Source organism: Haematobia irritans, chromosome 5, assembly GCF_050003625.1.
Source record: "Haematobia irritans isolate KBUSLIRL chromosome 5, ASM5000362v1, whole genome shotgun sequence".
In the NCBI taxonomy this organism is placed as follows: domain Eukaryota; kingdom Metazoa; phylum Arthropoda; class Insecta; order Diptera; family Muscidae; genus Haematobia; species Haematobia irritans.
The window spans coordinates 160,238,782-160,257,074 of record NC_134401.1 but is presented as its reverse complement, the minus strand read 5'-3'; the positions used below and the strand labels follow the sequence as shown (position 1 = coordinate 160,257,074).

General features: G+C 29.4%; 2 protein-coding genes across 3 annotated transcripts in view; one reads left to right on the top strand and one right to left on the bottom strand.

The window, feature by feature from the left end:
- The window catches only part of Nox (NADPH oxidase), a 64,790-nt gene extending 58,865 nt beyond the window's left edge, over positions 1-5,925 (top strand). For both annotated transcript variants that reach the window (XM_075313851.1, XM_075313852.1), the window contains exons 12-17: positions 944-1,212; positions 1,276-1,340; positions 1,504-1,692; positions 1,794-2,110; positions 2,175-2,271; positions 5,356-5,925. In XM_075313851.1, coding sequence (XP_075169966.1) covers positions 944-1,212; positions 1,276-1,340; positions 1,504-1,692; positions 1,794-2,110; positions 2,175-2,271; positions 5,356-5,553 — 1,135 coding nt within the window. In that variant the 3' untranslated portion in view covers positions 5,554-5,925. The remainder of the gene's footprint in view (positions 1-943; positions 1,213-1,275; positions 1,341-1,503; positions 1,693-1,793; positions 2,111-2,174; positions 2,272-5,355) is intronic.
- A 2,673-nt stretch (positions 5,926-8,598) lies between these two features.
- On the bottom strand, positions 8,599-18,261 carry LOC142237913 (inhibitor of Bruton tyrosine kinase). Its single transcript, XM_075309369.1, has 9 exons — positions 18,002-18,261; positions 17,682-17,941; positions 15,373-15,590; positions 14,944-15,311; positions 14,753-14,880; positions 14,532-14,675; positions 13,846-14,453; positions 13,656-13,779; positions 8,599-11,332 (listed from the first exon to the last, which is right to left on the bottom strand). The coding sequence occupies exons 1-9, from the start codon at positions 18,167-18,169 to the stop codon at positions 9,655-9,657; spliced, it is 3,696 nt and encodes a 1,231-aa protein (XP_075165484.1). The 5' UTR covers positions 18,170-18,261; the 3' UTR covers positions 8,599-9,654.
- Positions 18,262-18,293: the final 32 nt, after the last annotated feature.

Below are 18,293 nucleotides of genomic sequence, written 5' to 3'. Positions count from 1 at the left end.
AAAATTTTGTCAAAATTGAATTTCTATAGAAAATTTTGTCAAAATTTTATTTCTGTTTTATTTATATATATTTATATTCAACATTTTATTTCTATAGAAAATTTTTAGCAAAATTTTATTTCTATAGAAAATTTTTGGCAAAATTTTATTTCTGTATAAAATTTTTGGCAAATTTTATTTCTATAGAAAATTTTGTCAAAACTTTATTTCTATAGATTTTGTCAAAATTTTATTTCTTTATATTTTGTCAAAATTTTATTTCTATAGAAAATTTTGTCAAAATTTAATTTCTATAGAAACTTTTGTCAAAATTTTATTTCTATAGAAAATTTTGTCAAAATTTTATATCTATAAAAAATTTTGTCAAAATTTTATTTCTATAGAAAATTTTGCCAAAATTTTATTCCAATAGAAAATTTTGTCAAATTTTTATTTTTATAGAAGATTTGGTCAACATTTTATTTCTATAGAAAATTTGGTCAAAATTTTATTTTTTCTACAGATGTAAAATTTAGAAAATTTTGTCAAAATTTTATTTCTATAAAAAAATTTCGTCAAAATTTTATTTCCGTAGAAAATTTTGTCAAAATTTTATTTCTATAAAAAATTTCGTCAAAATTTTACTTCTGTAGAAAAAATAAAATTTTGACCAAATTTTCTATAGAAATAAAATGTTGACCAAATCTTCTATAAAAATAAAAATTTTACAAAATTTTCTATAAGAATAAAATTTTGACAAAATTTTCTATAGGAATAAAATTTTGACAAAATTTTCTATAGGAATAAAATTTTGACAAAATTTTCTATAGGAGTAAAATTTTGACAAAATTTTCTATTGAAATAGAATTTTTTTCTATAGAAAAAATTTTCTTTATTTTATAATATTTATTATATTGTGTTTATTAATATTATTATTGCATTATTAACTTCTTTCTGTCAACAGTTTGCATACACTGGGTCGCTCCGAGTCGGAACGTTCATTTGATCAGGCTCGTATTCGACGAGCAAGATTACAAAGTTTGGGTTTAGCCTATATGAGTCCTCAAAATAAATCCTTGGCTCAGAGTTTCCGTTATATGCGTCATAAGCCCACCATTATTGCCTTCAAAACACCTAGTGTTGAGGAAAGTGAACCACAATTTAATGCAGACCAAACAGATTCAGTGCATGCTTATAATGCCTTGCAAGCTGAGGAAGGAAGAGTACCGGCAGGTGGGATAATTGATGAAAATTTTGAAGAAGAAATTGTTTACCATTTTACCCTTTCTATTTCAGATAAATTTCACAATAATGACAATAACGAAGATAATCCTGAATTACTGATTTCAAAGCACCTAGAGGTAAGGTAACAAAACCAACACACAAGAACAAAAAAAAACACATTTTCCATTTTTGTATAAAATTAAAATTCATTTCAAAGTAAAATTTCACAAATAGTAAAAAACTAACTTTAATGAGACTAGTGGTAATAAGAGATCATTACATTTCATTCATATCCCGTAGGATTACACCACCTATCAGAAAGCAACAAGCAACACTACAACAAATAACCGTTTGGGACGTTTTAGACGTCCCACATTTTTGCGTTCATTATCAACCTCAATTAAAAATCGAGGCAGTAGTGGCAGTATACCCGCAAATGGTACAACTAACTCTGGTGGCAAGGTTACACTTGATGCAGGAGTTTTAGAGGTTTGGGTCTTTTTTCTTTTTACTTTTGTTCACTTTTAAAAAAAGGCCCAACCCATAAAACAAAATTATTTTTTTCTCTTCTCTTCCTTTTGCCATAATAGATTTTTATCGATGGTCCCTATGGAGCACCCTCTTCACATATATTTATGGCCCAACATGCAGTTTTAATAGGTACAGGAATTGGTGTAACACCCTTTGCTTCGATTTTACAATCCATTATGCATCGTTATTGGAAAGCCCGCCATTCATGCCCTCGTTGTTTATTTGAGTGGGCCAGTGATATTCCCAAAACCGTTATGAATTTACGTAAAGTGGATTTCTTTTGGATTAATCGTGATCAAAGATCATTTGAATGGTTTGTGAATCTATTGTCACAATTGGAAATAGAACAAGCCGAATTGGGTGGTGCCATGGAAAGGTAAAGACAAAAGACGTTTTGAAAATATTTTTTGGTAGATAATTTTTCCGATTTTATTTTATAGATTCCTGGATATGCATATGTATATAACAAGCGCATTGCAGAGAACCGATATGAAAGCAGTAGGCTTGCAATTGGCATTGGATTTGTTACATGAAAAGGTAAGTTTACCAAAATAAAATATAAATATTTACATACCCGTTCAACGATTTCATGGTTTCTCTGTGTAAATCCGACGAATTTTTATGAAAACATGTTGGTTGGGGTTCGCCGCTACTCTCCACTGGAGGCGCTGATATCTATTACAAATCTATTACAGTAATCCCTAGACTTACGTCGTGATTAGTTCCTGAATTTGACGACGTTAATCGAAACGATGTAAACCGAATTAAAAATTGCTCATACTTACTTCTAAGTCCGTTGTGTCCGAGAATCAAAACAATAATGCATTCATGACTGAAAAGCTACACATAGAAATAAATCAAATGCTCAACGTGTACAGAGTTAAAAACTGGGATTCCTCTGCTTTTACTTATAAATTGTAAACAACTGAGGCGACGTAAATCGAATAGCGACCCAAAACGAAGTTGGATGGAACAAAAAAATCGACGACGTAAATCGAATGGCTACGTAAATCGAAGTTGGATGAAACAAAAAATTTGACGACGTAAATTGAAACAACGTAAACCAAGGCGACGTAAATCGAGGGATTGCTGTATTTGATTTTTGTAAGGGTGATTTTTTAGGAGCTCTAGGAAAAACACACAAGATCCAGAAAATTCATGGAATTTTAAACGTATAATTTAATATTTGACGATTAAATGTTGTCTTCCAATCACGATTTTCTATAGAAATAAAATTTTGCCAAAAATTTTCTATAGAAATAAAATTTTGACAAAATCTTCTATAGAAATAAAATTTTGACAAAATTTTCTATAGAAATAAAATTTTGCCAAAAATTTTCTATAGAAATAAAATTTTGACAAAATTTTCTATAGAATAAAATTTTAACAAAATTTTCTATAGAATAAAATTTTAACAAAATTTTCTATAGAAATAAAATGTTTATAAAATATTCTATAGAAATAAAATTATGATAAAATTTTCCATAGAAATAAAATTTTGACAAAATTTTCTATAGAAATAAAATTATGATAAAATTTTCTATAGAAATAAAATTTTAACAAAATTTTCTATAGAAATAAAATTTTGACAAAATTTTCTATAGAATAAAATTTTAACAAAATTTTCCATAGAATAAAATTTTAACAAAATTTTCTATACAAACAGAATTTTGACAAAATTTTCTATAGAAATAAAATTATGATAAAATTTTCTATAGAAATAAAATTATGATAAAATTTTCTATAGAAATAAAATTTTAACAAAATTTTCTATAGAAATAAAATTTTAACAAAATTTTCTATACAAATAGAATTTTGACAAAATTTTCTATAGAAATAACATTTTGACAAAATTTTCTATTGAAATAAAATTTGGACAAAATTTTCTATAGAAATAAAATTTTGACAAAAGTTTCTATAGAAATAAAATTTTGACAAAATTTTCTATAGAAATAAAATTTTGACAAAAGTTTCTATAGAAATAAAATTTTGACAAAAGTTTCTATAGAAATAAAATTTTGACAAAATTTTTTAAAGAAATAAAATTTTGACAAAATTTTCTATAGAAATAAAATTTTGACAAAATTTTCTATAGAAATAAAATTTTGACAAAATTTTCCATAGAAATAAAATGTTGACAAAATTTTCTATAGAAAAAAAAATTTTGACAAAATTTTCTATAGAACAATATTTTGACAAAATTTTCTATAGAAATAAAATTTTGACAAATTTTTCTATAGAATTAAAATTTTAACAAAATTTTCTATAAAAATAAAATTTTGACAAAATTTTCTATAGAAATAAAATTTTTACAAAATTTTCTATAGAAATAAAATTTTGATAAAATTTTCTATAGAATAAAATTTTAACAAAATTTTCTATAGAAATAAAATTTTGACAAAATTTTCTATAGAAATAAAATTTTGACGAAATTTTCTATAGAAATAAAATTTTGGTAAAATTTTCTATAGAAATAAAATTTTGTCAAAATTTTCTATAGAAATAAAATTTTGCAATTTTTTTCTTTTGTAGTTTTCTGGTAAATTTCCTCCAAAGTTTGGTAGATTATATTTGGCTCGAGTGGCAACTGTGATTGTGATACCACACAAGCAATGAGTACTGTCCGATACTATGTTTAGCTCAATGACAAGAGACCCCCGTTTTATAGCCCAGTCCGAACCCCGTTTCTCATTACGGTGACATCAATTTTTTCTACCACTGGTGTTTGGTCAAAACTGGGATAGAACCCATGACCCTTTTTATGCAAGGCAGGCATGCTAACCATCGCACCACGGTTCTTGGATCCCAAAATCGATATTATTTGTCCGCCTGGAATAAGACTGAAGTAACTAACGTATATTAGCTCCTAAACCTCAATTGTTGTCATGGACTCATGTCTTTACTACCAAAGCAACTCTGCAAATATATAGGGAGCCACCGTGGTGCAATGGTTACCATGCCCGCCTTGCATACACAAGGTCGTGGGTTCGATTCCTGCATCGACCGAACACCAAAAAGTTTTCAGCGGGTGATTATCACACCTCAGTAATGCTGGTGACATTTCTGAGGGTTTCAAAGCTTCTCTAAGTGGTTTCACTGCAATGTGGAACGCCGTTCGGACTCGGCTATTAAAAGGAGGCCCTTGTCATTGAGCTTAACATAGAATCGGGCAGCACTCAGTGATAAGAGAGAAGTTCACCAATATGGTATCACAATGGACTGAATAGTCTAAGTGAGTCTGATACATCGGACTGCCACCTAACCTAACTTAACTCTGCAAATATGTCTGCATGTAGAGGACCAGTCATGAACGTAATAATTCATGGATGTTAATAATTTTTGCCAGTGTAATCGCAGATAGTATCGAAACAGGAACATTTGTCATTCTAGCGTACTTACATAGTGCTGGTGTTCATTCATTCATTCGTCATAAATAGTCCCATGGCCATATTTGCTCCACAGAAAATTTCAATTAAATCGGTTCAGATTTTTAGCTAAAATGAGAAAAGTGGACATCTTTTGGATAGCAAAAATGGGATATCATTAAGAATCCATTTTCAATTGGTTTCTTTAGTATTTCAAGAATTTTTTAAACATTTTTTTCTTTTTATTTCTTTTTAGGGTAAACGTGATCTTATCACAGGACTAAAAACTCGAACTAATGCCGGCAGACCCAATTGGGATAAGGTATTCAAACAATTACAAGCCCAAAAGAAAGGCAAAGTAACAGTATTCTATTGTGGACCACCACAATTGGCTAAAACTTTGCGTGTGAAATGCGATCAATATGGTTTTGCATTCCGTAAAGAATGTTTTTAGAATTGTGGAATATATATTAATGATACTCTCCTTGTTATAGTAACCGTAAAAAATTGGCATTTAACTCATTTACTCTATACATAAAGTGATAAATATAAGTATTTGACAAACAAAAAAAAAACAAATATACAAAATTGTGGTAAAAGGGATTAACAAATCTTATCATATTAAATTATGATGTTTATGTCTACATCTATAATTTTTTTTCATAGGCTAATTATTAATTGTAGTATTCTGTAATTGCATTCTTTCGGTAATAATTTATTATTAATTGTATGTATTTATTTTAAGTGTATATACATTATTTTGTTGAAAATTGTTTTTGTTGACTTATTTTGTTAAAAAAATTAAAAACGAATTAAAAAATAATATCTAAGTTAAGTCAATATAAAAAATCTACATTGTTTTTAATTTCATAGTTGTTACGAAAACATTTTTCAAATGTATTCAGAAGATGTCTTTTAACTGGTATACAACAAATCTTAAGCACTAATGATGAAATACTCTTAACCAATTCAAATAAATAGTTTACCATCACATTAGAAAGATATTAACAACAAGAAGATCTTGCTGCAAATATTAAAAAACCTTCTTACCTATTCCTTATGTTCGGGTTTTCTACAAAAACTCTAAATTAAAATGCAAAACAAATATATAACGACGATTATATTTTTATCGAACCTTGTCAAAACTTGGATAGAAAAGTTTTACAACATTGATTGTGTACAATTTCATCTTTTAAAATTAATTTGATCAAAAAAGTAACCCTGGAAAAATGCTACTTTTCAGCTTGAAAATCGAACATTTTGTCAAAATTTTATTTCTATGGGAAATTTTGTCAAAATTTTATTTCTAAAGAAAATTTTGTCAAAATTTTATTTCTATAGAAAATTTTGTCAAAATTTTATTTCTATAGAAAATTTTGTCAAAATTTTATTTCTACAGAAAATTTTGTCAAAATTTTATTTCTATAGCAAATTTTGCCAAAATTTTATTTTTATAGAAAATTTTGTCAAAACTTTATTTCTATAGAAAATTTTGCCAAAATTTTATTTCTATAGAAAATTTTGTCAACATTTTATTTCTATAGAAAATTTTGTCAAAATTTTATTTCTAAAGAAAATTTTGTCAAAATTTTATTTCTATAGAAAATTTTGTCAAAATTTCATTTCTTTAGAAAATTTTGTCAAAATTTTATATCTATAGTAAATTTTGTTAAAATTTTCATTCTATAGACACTTTTGTCAAAATTTTATATCTATCGAAAATTTTATCAAAATTTTATTTCTATCGAAATTTTTGTCAAAATTTTATCTCTATAGTAAATTTTGTTAAAATTTTCTTTCTATAGAAAATTTTGTCAAAATTTTATTTCTATCGAAAATGTTGTCAAAATTTTATTTCTACAGAAAATTTTGTCAAAATTGTATTTCTTTAGAAAATTTTGTCAAAATTTTATTTCTATAGAAAATTTTGTCAAAATTTTATTTCTATAGAAAATTTTGTCAAAATTTTATTTCAATAGAAAATTTTGTCAAAATTGTATTTCTATTGAAAATGTTGTCAAATTTTTATTTCTATAGAAAATTTTGTCAAAATTTTATTTCTATCGAAAATGTTGTCAAAATTTTATTTCTATAGAAAATTTTATCAATTTTTTTTTCTATAGAAAGTTTTGTAAAAATTTTATTTTTATAGAAAATTTTGTCAAAACTTTATTTCTATAGAAAATTTTTTCAAAATTTTATTTCTATAGAAAATTTTGTCAAAATTTTATTTCTATAGAAATTTTGTCAAAATGTAATTTCTATAGAAAATTTTGTCACAATTTTATTTCTATAGAATATTTTGTCAAAATTTAATTTCTAAAGAAAATTTTGTCAAAATTTTATTTCTATAGTAAATTTTGTTAAAATTTTCTTTCTATAGAAAATTTTGTCAAAATTTTATTTCTATAGAAATTTTGTCAAAATGTAATTTCTATAGAAAATTTTGTCAAAATTTTATTTCTATAGAAAGTTTTGTAAAAATTTTATTTCTAAAGAAAATTTTGTCAAAATTTTATTTCTATAGAAAATGTCAAAATTTTATTTGTATAGAAAATTTTGTCAAATTTTTATTTCTATAGAAAATGTTGTCACAATTTTACTTCTATAGAAAATTTGTCAAATTTTTATTTGTATAGAAAATTTTGTCAAAATTTTATTTCTATAGAAAATGTTGTCAAAATTTTATTTCTATAGAAAATGTTGTCAAAATTTTATTTCTATAGAAAATTTTGTCCAAATTTTATTTCTATAGTAAATTTTGTCAAATTTTTATTTCTATAGAAAATTTTGTCCAATTTTTAATTTTATAGAAAATTTTGTCAAAATTTTATTTCTTTAGAAAATTTTGTCAAAATTTTATTTCTATCGAAAATGTTGTCAAAATTTTATTTCTATAGATAATTTTGTCAAAATTTTATTCTATTGAAAATGTTGTCAAATTTTTATTTCTATAGAAAATTTTGTCAAAATTTTATTTCTATAGAAAATGTTGTCAAAATTTTATTTCATAGAAAATTGTATCAAACTTTTTTTCAAGAGAATATTTTGTAATTTTTTTTTCTATAGAAAATTTTATAAACATTTTATTTCTATAGAAAATGTGTTCAAAATTTTATATCTATAGAAAATGTTGTCAAAATTTTATTTCTATAGAAAATTTTGTCAAAATTTTATTTCTGTAGAAAATTTTGTGAAAATTTTATTTCTACAGAAAATTTTGTCAAAATTTTATTTCTATAGAAAGTTTTGTAAAAATTTTATTTCTCTAGAAATTTTTGTAAAGAACCCTTAGACCATTGTCGACTATGAGTCATGTTTTTCATCGCGTTTATATGATGAAACTTTATATGCTGTATATTTGTATGTTATGTTACTTCAAACGATGAAGTACAAAAAATTAACATAATGGTACGAAAAGGATTTTAAGGTTTTTATTATACCAGGTACATAATGAAAATCCTTAAAATGTTTTTTTTGTTTTGAGTAAGATAGCGACATGAAATTTCTTTCTAATTTATTTTCGTGTTAAATTTTTTGGGATTCTCTTCATCTTCCGGGATCTCTGAAAATCCCGGGATTGAATACTTTGAAATCCCGTATCCCGGGATTTTTAAAAATCAATCCCGAATGACAGCCCTAAATAATATACCAAAAATAATTTTGGTTCTTAAATATACTTTATGTAAAATTTTAAAAACTAAAAAATTTTACAACTTTTTTCGACTTTTTTCTATGAGTGTATACACATTTTCCCAAAGATCAAAGAAATTTTACTGTCCCACATACACAGAAAAAAAAATTCACGAAAAATTTTCCAATTAAAATTTTAATTGAGTTTTAAAAAATATTCAATTAAAAATTTAATTGAATCAACAAATTTTTTAATTGAAACAAAAATCAATCACAAAAATTAATAGTATCAAATAATTTTTTAATTGGTTCAATTAATTTTTTAATTGACCTTCAATTAATTTTTTAATTGATACTATCATTTCTGTGATTGAAGACATTTCAATTAAAAAATTAATTGGATCAATTAATTTCGTGATTGAATCAGAAAAAAATTTTTTTGTGTGTAGTAATCTCTCGCCCAAATACTAATCTCTAGTAAATATGTACAGTTCAATATTAAACTAACATATATGACAGAAGTGCAAGTACACCTTACATATCCCAAGGAATCTTGAAGGTGTTAGTATGGCTGCAAGCTCCTACTCCATTAAAACGGCGAATGAACTAAAAGTCCCATAATTGCATCAAAAACCTTATCCACATTTATATTTAAAGCATACATAAGATTAAATATTTTTTAAATCCATTAATCTGTTTGCACTAATGATATCTGTTTTAACGAGTTATTGCCCTTAGCTAATCAAAGATGTATCCTAGTTTGAAATTCCCCTTTGTTTTTTAGCAAAAAAAAAAAAAAATACTAACAATTATTATTAAAATTAAATTTATATTGCAATACCTAGTTTCTAGGTAACTTACGGCTTTGCGATTTGTTGTTGACCAGTGTAGCAATTTAGAAAAAATTATACATGTTTACCTCTTAGTTCCTTTGCCATATGGCAAAGTTTATGGTATTCGCCACAGGCTTTCTTTCAATGGTTATTACCTCATCATCAACATTGTCCACATTATAGAATACCTTTAGTTCGGCAATAGCCTGTTCCTCAATTTGTGTTAGAGCTAATGATTTATTTCGTACACGTTCATAATACTCCTTCTGTCGTTTTTCCTCAGCTAATATTTGTGAAAAACTATTTTGTGCCGAGGGTGAGGTGGCTGCAGCTGCTTTCGAGCTACTGCTTTTCATCATATTAGCAAATGAAGTGGGATCCTGAGAACTTCCAGTGGGTGCATCAAAATCAATAGTTTCATTGATACTACTGGGTGATTGCACTGATGGTACTGTACCCCAAGCATTTTGGGGAACTGGCATAGGTTTGGAGTCAGTGCTTGAAATTGGAGCCCGCCATGAAGTTACATTAGAATTTTCTGACGATAAACGTTTTCGCTGTTTTTGCGATAGTTTTTCCCGTGGTGAAGTGGCCAATTCTGCTAGATTTATATTGTATGCAGCTTTAATAGCTGAATTGTTCGATGGCATAGTAGATGGCATGAGGTCTTTCTCCGGTGTTATAGGGGGACTACAAGAAGCAAATGATTCGCTCGTTCTATTAAGACTAATAAATGCTGATGAAGTTGGAGGAGTTGATTCTTGTTTAAGAATCTCATTGGTTTTTATAGCTGCCTCTACTGGTAGTGAAATTTTCTTCTTTTGATCCTTTTTATCTACCACCTTCATCCAGGATTTAGCTTCTATTTGTAATTTTTGAGCAGCCGCTTCAGCATCTTTCACAGCTTGAGATTTTTCTACACTCTTTTGCTTTTCCTTATTCTCTGACATATTCAATTTTTCCATCATAGAAGTTATGGCATCCTTTTCATATTGTCTTGTGCTAGTTAGTTTTGTTTTATTCTCCTTGGACTTGGATTTATTTAAAGCTTTATATTTCATTTGTTCCTCTTCATCCATGCGATAATATAAATCCACTTGGAAGTCATCCACAAAACTTAACAGACATTCATCATCCACAGCCTCTGAGTTGGGTGTAATCATGCGATAATCAAAAACATCTTTGAACATTGCCCGATAGTGGGCGTTAATACATTTAATAGCTTCCGGCTCACAGTTATGCAAACTTTTCTGCAATAATACTCGAGCCAAATTTTGACATATAAAGTCCAAGCAGCCTTTCTTCATTAGTTCACAATTGTACATGGTGGCAAATTCCAACATATCACCACATTTTCTCACCGAGATTTTATCGAGCAATAGATTTTCACATACTTTGCGTAGCCTTTCAATGAAAAATTGATCACAAAACACAATCATATTGTAGAGGAAAGTCTCGCGATATTGCTGCTTACGAAAATGTTCCACATCGAGACTATAAAGAAATTCAATAATTGCTATCATATACTCATGGGGCACGGTGGTAAGATTAATGGTCGTCTGTTCAGCCCATGTATGAGTGAACATCATTTCGAAATACTCCAAGCGAGCAACTAAGACACATTTATGGGCTGGTATTTCTACATTATTCTCACATATGATGCGTATATCATAGAGATTTGGAAAATCGGTCAACTTCAAGCGATTAAACCGATATTTGGATTTGTCCACCATGTGAGGTAAGTAGAAGGGTCGTTGTTGTAAGTAGCTGAAAATAAAAAAACGAATAATTTAAAAAAAATTATTCGAGCAGAGAAATTGTATTTGCAAAATAATCAAAAAAATGAAAAATCGACTTTCGATTTTCTACTTTTAATGTTGATCCAAATCGAGAGTCGAATAGCCGCGGCGTCAATAGATGCAATGTCGAAAATTGGCTTTTCTAAATTAAAACAAGTATATACGGCCGTAAGTTCGGTCAGGCCGAATCTTATGTACCCTCCACAATCGAATTAGAGAGCCAGAATTGAAATATGGGGGTCGCTTATATGTGAGCTATATACAATTATGAACTTGATATGGACCAATATTTGTGTGATTGGAGATCGATTTATCTGAGGGCTATATATAACTATAGACCGATATGGACCTAGTTAGGCATGGTTGTTAGCGGCCATATACTAGCACAATGTACCAAATTTCAACTGACTCGGATGAAATTTGCTCCTCCAAGTGGCGGGATCGGTTAATATGGCGACTACACACAAAAAAAAATTTTTTCTGATTCAATCACGAAATTAATTGATCCAATTAATTTTTTAATTGAAATGTCTTCAATCACGAAAATGATAGTATCAATCAGAGTTTTAATTGGGCATAGAAAAAATTCTTGATTAAAAAATTAATTGATTTCATTACCAAATTTCAATTAATTTTTTAATTGATTCAATTAAAAATTTAATTGATGTTGATTGCAAAACTCAATTAATTTATTAATTAAAAAAGGTAACTATTTTCAATTGCATTTTGAATTGGCTTATAATTTTTATATGGATTAACAATTGATTGTTTGAAAAAAAATTTTAATTAAAAATTTAAAAAAAATGTTCATCACTTTTTTAACTGACTTAGTCTTCCGAATTTGATTAAAAAGTTAATTGTATCAATTAATTTATTTATAATTTATTAATTGAAAAAATTTTCAACTTCAATTAACTTTTTAATTGGAAATATTTTGGTGATATTTTTTTCTGTGTATATATGGTTATGGACTGATATGGACCACTTTTGGCATGGTTGTTAAATATCATATACTACCACCACGTACCAAATTTCAACCAGATCGGATGAATTTTGCTTCTCCGAAAGGCACCGGTGGTCAAATCTGGGGATATGGGGGCTATATATAATTATGGACTGATATGAACCAATTCCTGCATGGTTGATGGATACCATATACTACCATCACGTACCAAATTTCAACCGAATCGGATGAATTATGGTATTCCAAGGGGCTCCGGAGGTCAAATCTGGGGATCGGTTTATATGGGGGCTATATATAATTATGGACCAATTACGACTAATTTTTGCATTGGTGTCTGAGGCCATATATTAACACCACGTACTAAATTTCAAATCGGGGGATCGGTTTATATGGGGACTATATATAATTATTGATCGATATGGACCAATTTTTGCATAGTTGTTAGAGACTAAATACCAACACCATGTACCAAATTTCAGCCGGATCGGATGAAATTTGCTTCTCTTAAAGGGTCCGCAAGCCAAATCGGGGGATCGGTTTATATGGGGGCTATATATAATTATGGACTGATGTGGACCAATTTTTGCATGATTGTTAGAGATCATATGCCGACACCATGTACCAAATTTCAGCCGGATCGGATGAAACTTGCTTCTCTTAGAGGCTCCGCAAGCCAAATCGGGGGATCGGTTTATATGGGGGCTATATATAATTATGGACCTATGTGGACCAATGTTTGCATGATTGTTAGAGACCATATTCTAACACCATGTACAAAATTTCAGCCGGATCGGATGAAACGTGCTTCTCTTAGAGGATCGGCAAGCCAAATTTGGGGCCCGTTTATATGGGGGCTATAAGTAAACGTGGACCGATATGGCCCATTCGCAATGCCATCCGAACTACATCAAAAACAAGTACTTGTGCCAAGTTTCAAGTCGATAGCTTGTTTCGTTGGGAAGTTAGCGTGATTTCAACAGACGCACGGACGGACAAGCTCAGATCGACTCAGAATTTCACTACGACCCAGAATATATATATATATACTTTATGGGGTCTTAGAGCAATATTTCGATGCGTTACGAACGAAATGACAAAGTTAATATACCCCCATCCTATGGTGGAGGGTATAAAAAGTGGATTTTGTATTGTGCCCACTAATCGGCATATTCCATGTATCGAGAAAAATGGATGATCAATCTGTGGTCTTTAAATTGAATAATCGACTTTTCTCGATTTTTGTCTCGGCCGAATAATCGTTTTAGATGTTTGATAAAAATCGACTTTTCACCACTACCTGTACCCAAAAAAAAAATTAATTACTTACTATTTTAAATAATTAGCCAAATTCGTGATATGAAATTGTTCTACAAAATTGAGAAAAATACGACAAACTTCTTCCAACTCCGAAGGGGCATCTGTATGTAAGCTACTTTGAATATCTTCTAAATCTGTAATAATACGGAGCTCAAATTAAAACCCCAAAAACACTAGGTCTTTCATTTCATATCACTTACCCTGTTCATTAGGTAAATAATTTGTATAGATGAATTTTAATATAATCTCAAACATTTTACCCGTTAAAAGTTGCATATTCAAATAAATATCCTTATCTTCATATGATGAAATCAACTCCTTTAAACCCGATGCTCTAGCGTGTATGAGAAATTTATGTGCTGGAAAATGTTCACCATCCACATGGAAGATAATATCATGTATAGCATCATATTCGGATACATCATGATAGAGTTTTTTAAATGTATATTCTTCGGGATTTAAGGCGGGTAATTTGAAATATTTCATAGCAGACTCTTGTAGGCAGGCAAATGAGGCAAAATCATCATCACAAAATATATCCACTGCACGATCGATTTGTATGATATGTTGCAGATCAATACGTATCATGAAATCTTTGGCCATTTCCGATGAGCGATAATCACTGCGAGACCAAATATTTCCCAAATCCTTAGATTGTCCCGATATTTCGTTACTGTTGTAGTATTGAGGCAAAGGTACCTGTTGGCATTTACCTTTATACACATCGCCTTGAGATAAAAACAAAATTTGATTGCCTTTATAAAGGATTTTGTCGATTTGTTTAAGACGGATTTGAGAAAAGGAACATCTGAAAATTTAAAAAGGAAATATTTTATGATATTTTTTAATTCACTTTAAAGTCTACGCCAAGTTTAGCTATACCAACCTATAGAAATTTTGAGTTAATTGATACCACAAGAAAACCACATTTGTTTGTGTTAATATCAATAGTTTAAGGGCGCTGGCACTTCCCTTGTCCGATTTTGAATTGTCACCTTCAATAACTGCTATACTCTTCAAAGACTCGTAACTTAGAGCAAGAAAACAGCACAATAAGGAAATTTGTAGTATACAATAAGGAAATTTGCTAACTGTACTACTACTTACTTGGGTGTTTTTATCACTTTCATTTTATAATTATGAAATAAAATGATATTATTATCTTTAGTCACAACAACCGTAGCCCCATTATTTGCTTCTACAAATTGTATAGATGTTTTAGGAGGTAATTTCATCTGTAAGTAAATGAAATTGTAAAGACTAAAGCAGATTCACACAAAACAAGAGTTTTTTTTTACCATTTTAGGAACTGGAACATTTTTGGTGTTGCTATCAAAACCCATTTGGCCTAAATTTGTACCCCACACATAAATGCATTTTTCTGAATATGTCAATGAATGATAATCTCTTGCTATGACTTTTTGTAAGCCTTCAGCATTCTGATCTCTTAATGATACAACTTCTTTGAAATTCAATAGTTTACCACCAGTATCTCGTACACCCAATTGATGATCTTCATTAAGGCCGCAGGAGAATACTATAGAGCGATTTGTTAGTACCAAAGAATGTTTACGTGATACACTTATGCAAATAATTTCCTCTCCTGAATGCTTTAAAGAAATTTTCACTCTTTTCGGTGTGCTTAAAGTATTTTCATTGCCAATACCTTCAAAAAGAATAGGGAATTTAGCGAGAAATTTTGGGAAATATCAAATATGGTGCATTACCTAGACGGCCTCCTTTACCATGGCCCACAGAATACAGATGCGATTTTTTATCCAAAAATAGGCTATGATAGGCCCCCAAGGCCACTGCTTGTACAGAGATTTGTTCTTTTCTGAAATAGTCTAACATTTGTGGCACATGATCAGTACCCTGATCATTGTTGATGCCCAAATTATAGTTTTTATTGGAACCCCATACAAGTAATTCATTGCTAGCAGGCCTGAAATAAAAAAAATATATTATATAAAAATTTTTAAGTAATTTATAAGTTGAGATATATATGGAGAGTTTTAAGGTTGGGTAACATATCAAGCGTTAATGCGTCCGTTGATTGAAGAGTTGAATTTTCTCATTCAAAGCAACAGCTTAGAGTGCTTCAAACAGAAAAAATCAACCCTTCCATCAACGCACCGATTAACGCATGGTATGTAATTTAACCTTTATTATGATGTTTGAAAAAAATACTAAAATAGCAAAATAAACCAATATGGACCATTTCTAGCATATCAGCAATAATTTTAATTAAGGGCCTGTTCGAAGCCGAAACTTTTTACTATGATGAGATAGCAATTTGAGAAACCATCGCTAATTTGTTGGACTCATTCCTTTAACCAATAAAACTAGTATCGGTTTCGAACAGGCCCCAACACGAAAAAACATACTGGAGATAGGGTTTTCAGGGGCTATTTAAAAGTCGGGTAATGGAAACAATATTAAATCGAATCCCATAAAAAGTGTATCATTATGATAAATCGGAAGATCGCTTCTTATAAGGATTATATGAAGATGATATAACAAAACTACCAAAATTAGAATTTTTTTAAAAATGTTGATGTCATGAAAAAAAAAACGACGAAATATTTTCTAAAGTCTGGAGAGTAGTCCATTGCAATTGCTTTATTTGACCAAACAGATTTGGTCACATTAGGCAAATATTTGACAGAAATAAAAAAAGAATTCGTCACCGCAGCCAATCAAATATTTTAGCTCATATTGGATATATAAGATCACGATAGCAGCGTTTTCCAAAAACGTTACTCAGGTGTTTCGAAAATACTCCTTTAAGAAAGTTTGATACTCATTTTGGGCAAATATTTTCCTAGTGACTATACCCTTATAGCTCATTCACATTAGGCTCGAAATCTACTAAAAGTAGATTTGAAATCCCTTTTTTATAAGGCAAATGACAGTTGAAATCTAGTTAACGTAGATTTTGGAAGTGTAATGTGAATGAGGTATTAGAATAACATGCTCTGAATGAATAAATAAAAATAAAAACCAAAGTAGTCTCCCCCTAGAATTGAATATAAACTACCACAAATATTGATTTAATTTTTTCAACTTCAAAATTTAAACTTCATTTAATACCGAAATATGTACATATTATCTACGAATACCTAATTTATTTCTATATGTGACAAAAAAATTGAAGATGTTTAAATCGTTTTGTGGAAAGATGTTCAAATCGTTTTGTGGAAAGTTATCCAACTTGGTTGGACCACCCATATCACGCAAGTTGCAAAACCAAATTGGACGGCGTACAAGGAATCCATTTTTCATTTATCTAGATGAAGTAAGGACTAAAGCAAGGCAAGAATCCAATTCACGGCTATCGTTCCAATATTATGCAATTCTTGTTAAAGAAGCCAGTGATTCTTGGAATGCCATGAGCGACAACGAAAAGCAGCCCTATAGAAATCGCGCTGCAAAAGCAAGAAGACGACCTCGTCGGTATCGAAGAGCATCAATAGGAAAGCGGCGGAATAATCGAGATAGAATTGTAGCCATGAGCAATATTGGAGGCGGCGATAGTTAAAGATGCCATAGAAATTGAAAATATCTTTGCAAACAAAAATTAATCAAAAATCAAGTTTAAACAAATAGAATAAAAATTAATAGAATAAAATTGAGTGACATTGATGTTTTTGGTGTTATTTTGAATTCAATAAAACTTGCAGTCTAGCCAAAGATACGTTAACAAGATATGTTCTTGGGGTATATACCGCCTAAAAGGGCACATTATGAACTAATAGAAAATGGTTATGGCCAGTTATTGGTTTTAAAGCACTATTGGGTCTTTGGTAGTAGCCTGTAGTCATGGACTCAATGCCAGACACCAGCAAAATTTCATGAATTCTAAAGTTATTTGGAGATGTCCTTTTCCACATATTCCTTCCTTTCTATGGTAATTTTTGAGTTAAAACACCTAATGTTGATTTATATACATATCAAAGATCTTAAGCTTGCAAAAATATATTATTTAAAAAAAAGATCGAATAAAAATAAAATAACACATATGTATAATACTTACACTGAATACCTCTTGGGAAAGTCGCATAAGCGACAGACTTGTTGTAATGGTGATCTTGTGTCTTCATCCAATATATCAATACTTGCACCATAACGCAGCAATAGAACAGCACAGTCAATGCAACCATAAAAAATGGAACGGTGCAAAGGTGTGCTTCCCGATTCAAAATCTCGACCACTTATAATAGCTCCTTGATTTAATAGCCATTCCAGAATATCATATCTATCCACAGATGAGGACATATGGACAGCAGAACGACCCTTCAAAATTGAATAGAGCAATTTACATTAACATCTACTCCATATCTACTAGGTACTTACCAAATCATCAATAATATCAGAAAAGTTGGAGCATGTTTTGGCAATAAATGACGCCAACTTTTCATCAGTCATGGAACGTTTAGTCAATGCTGCAGTTATGGCATTACCATGAGTTGGCAAACGGCACTTGCGTGTGCAATCATAATCATAATTTTTTGGATTAAACATAGCCACTTTTTATAGATACCGGCTTTATTATCCTACTTCCACAGATTTTCCCAATTTGGTGCAGCTCTAAACGCGTTGATAAATGAACAGCTGATTATTGTTTACAAAAGTTTGGGTTCTGTTA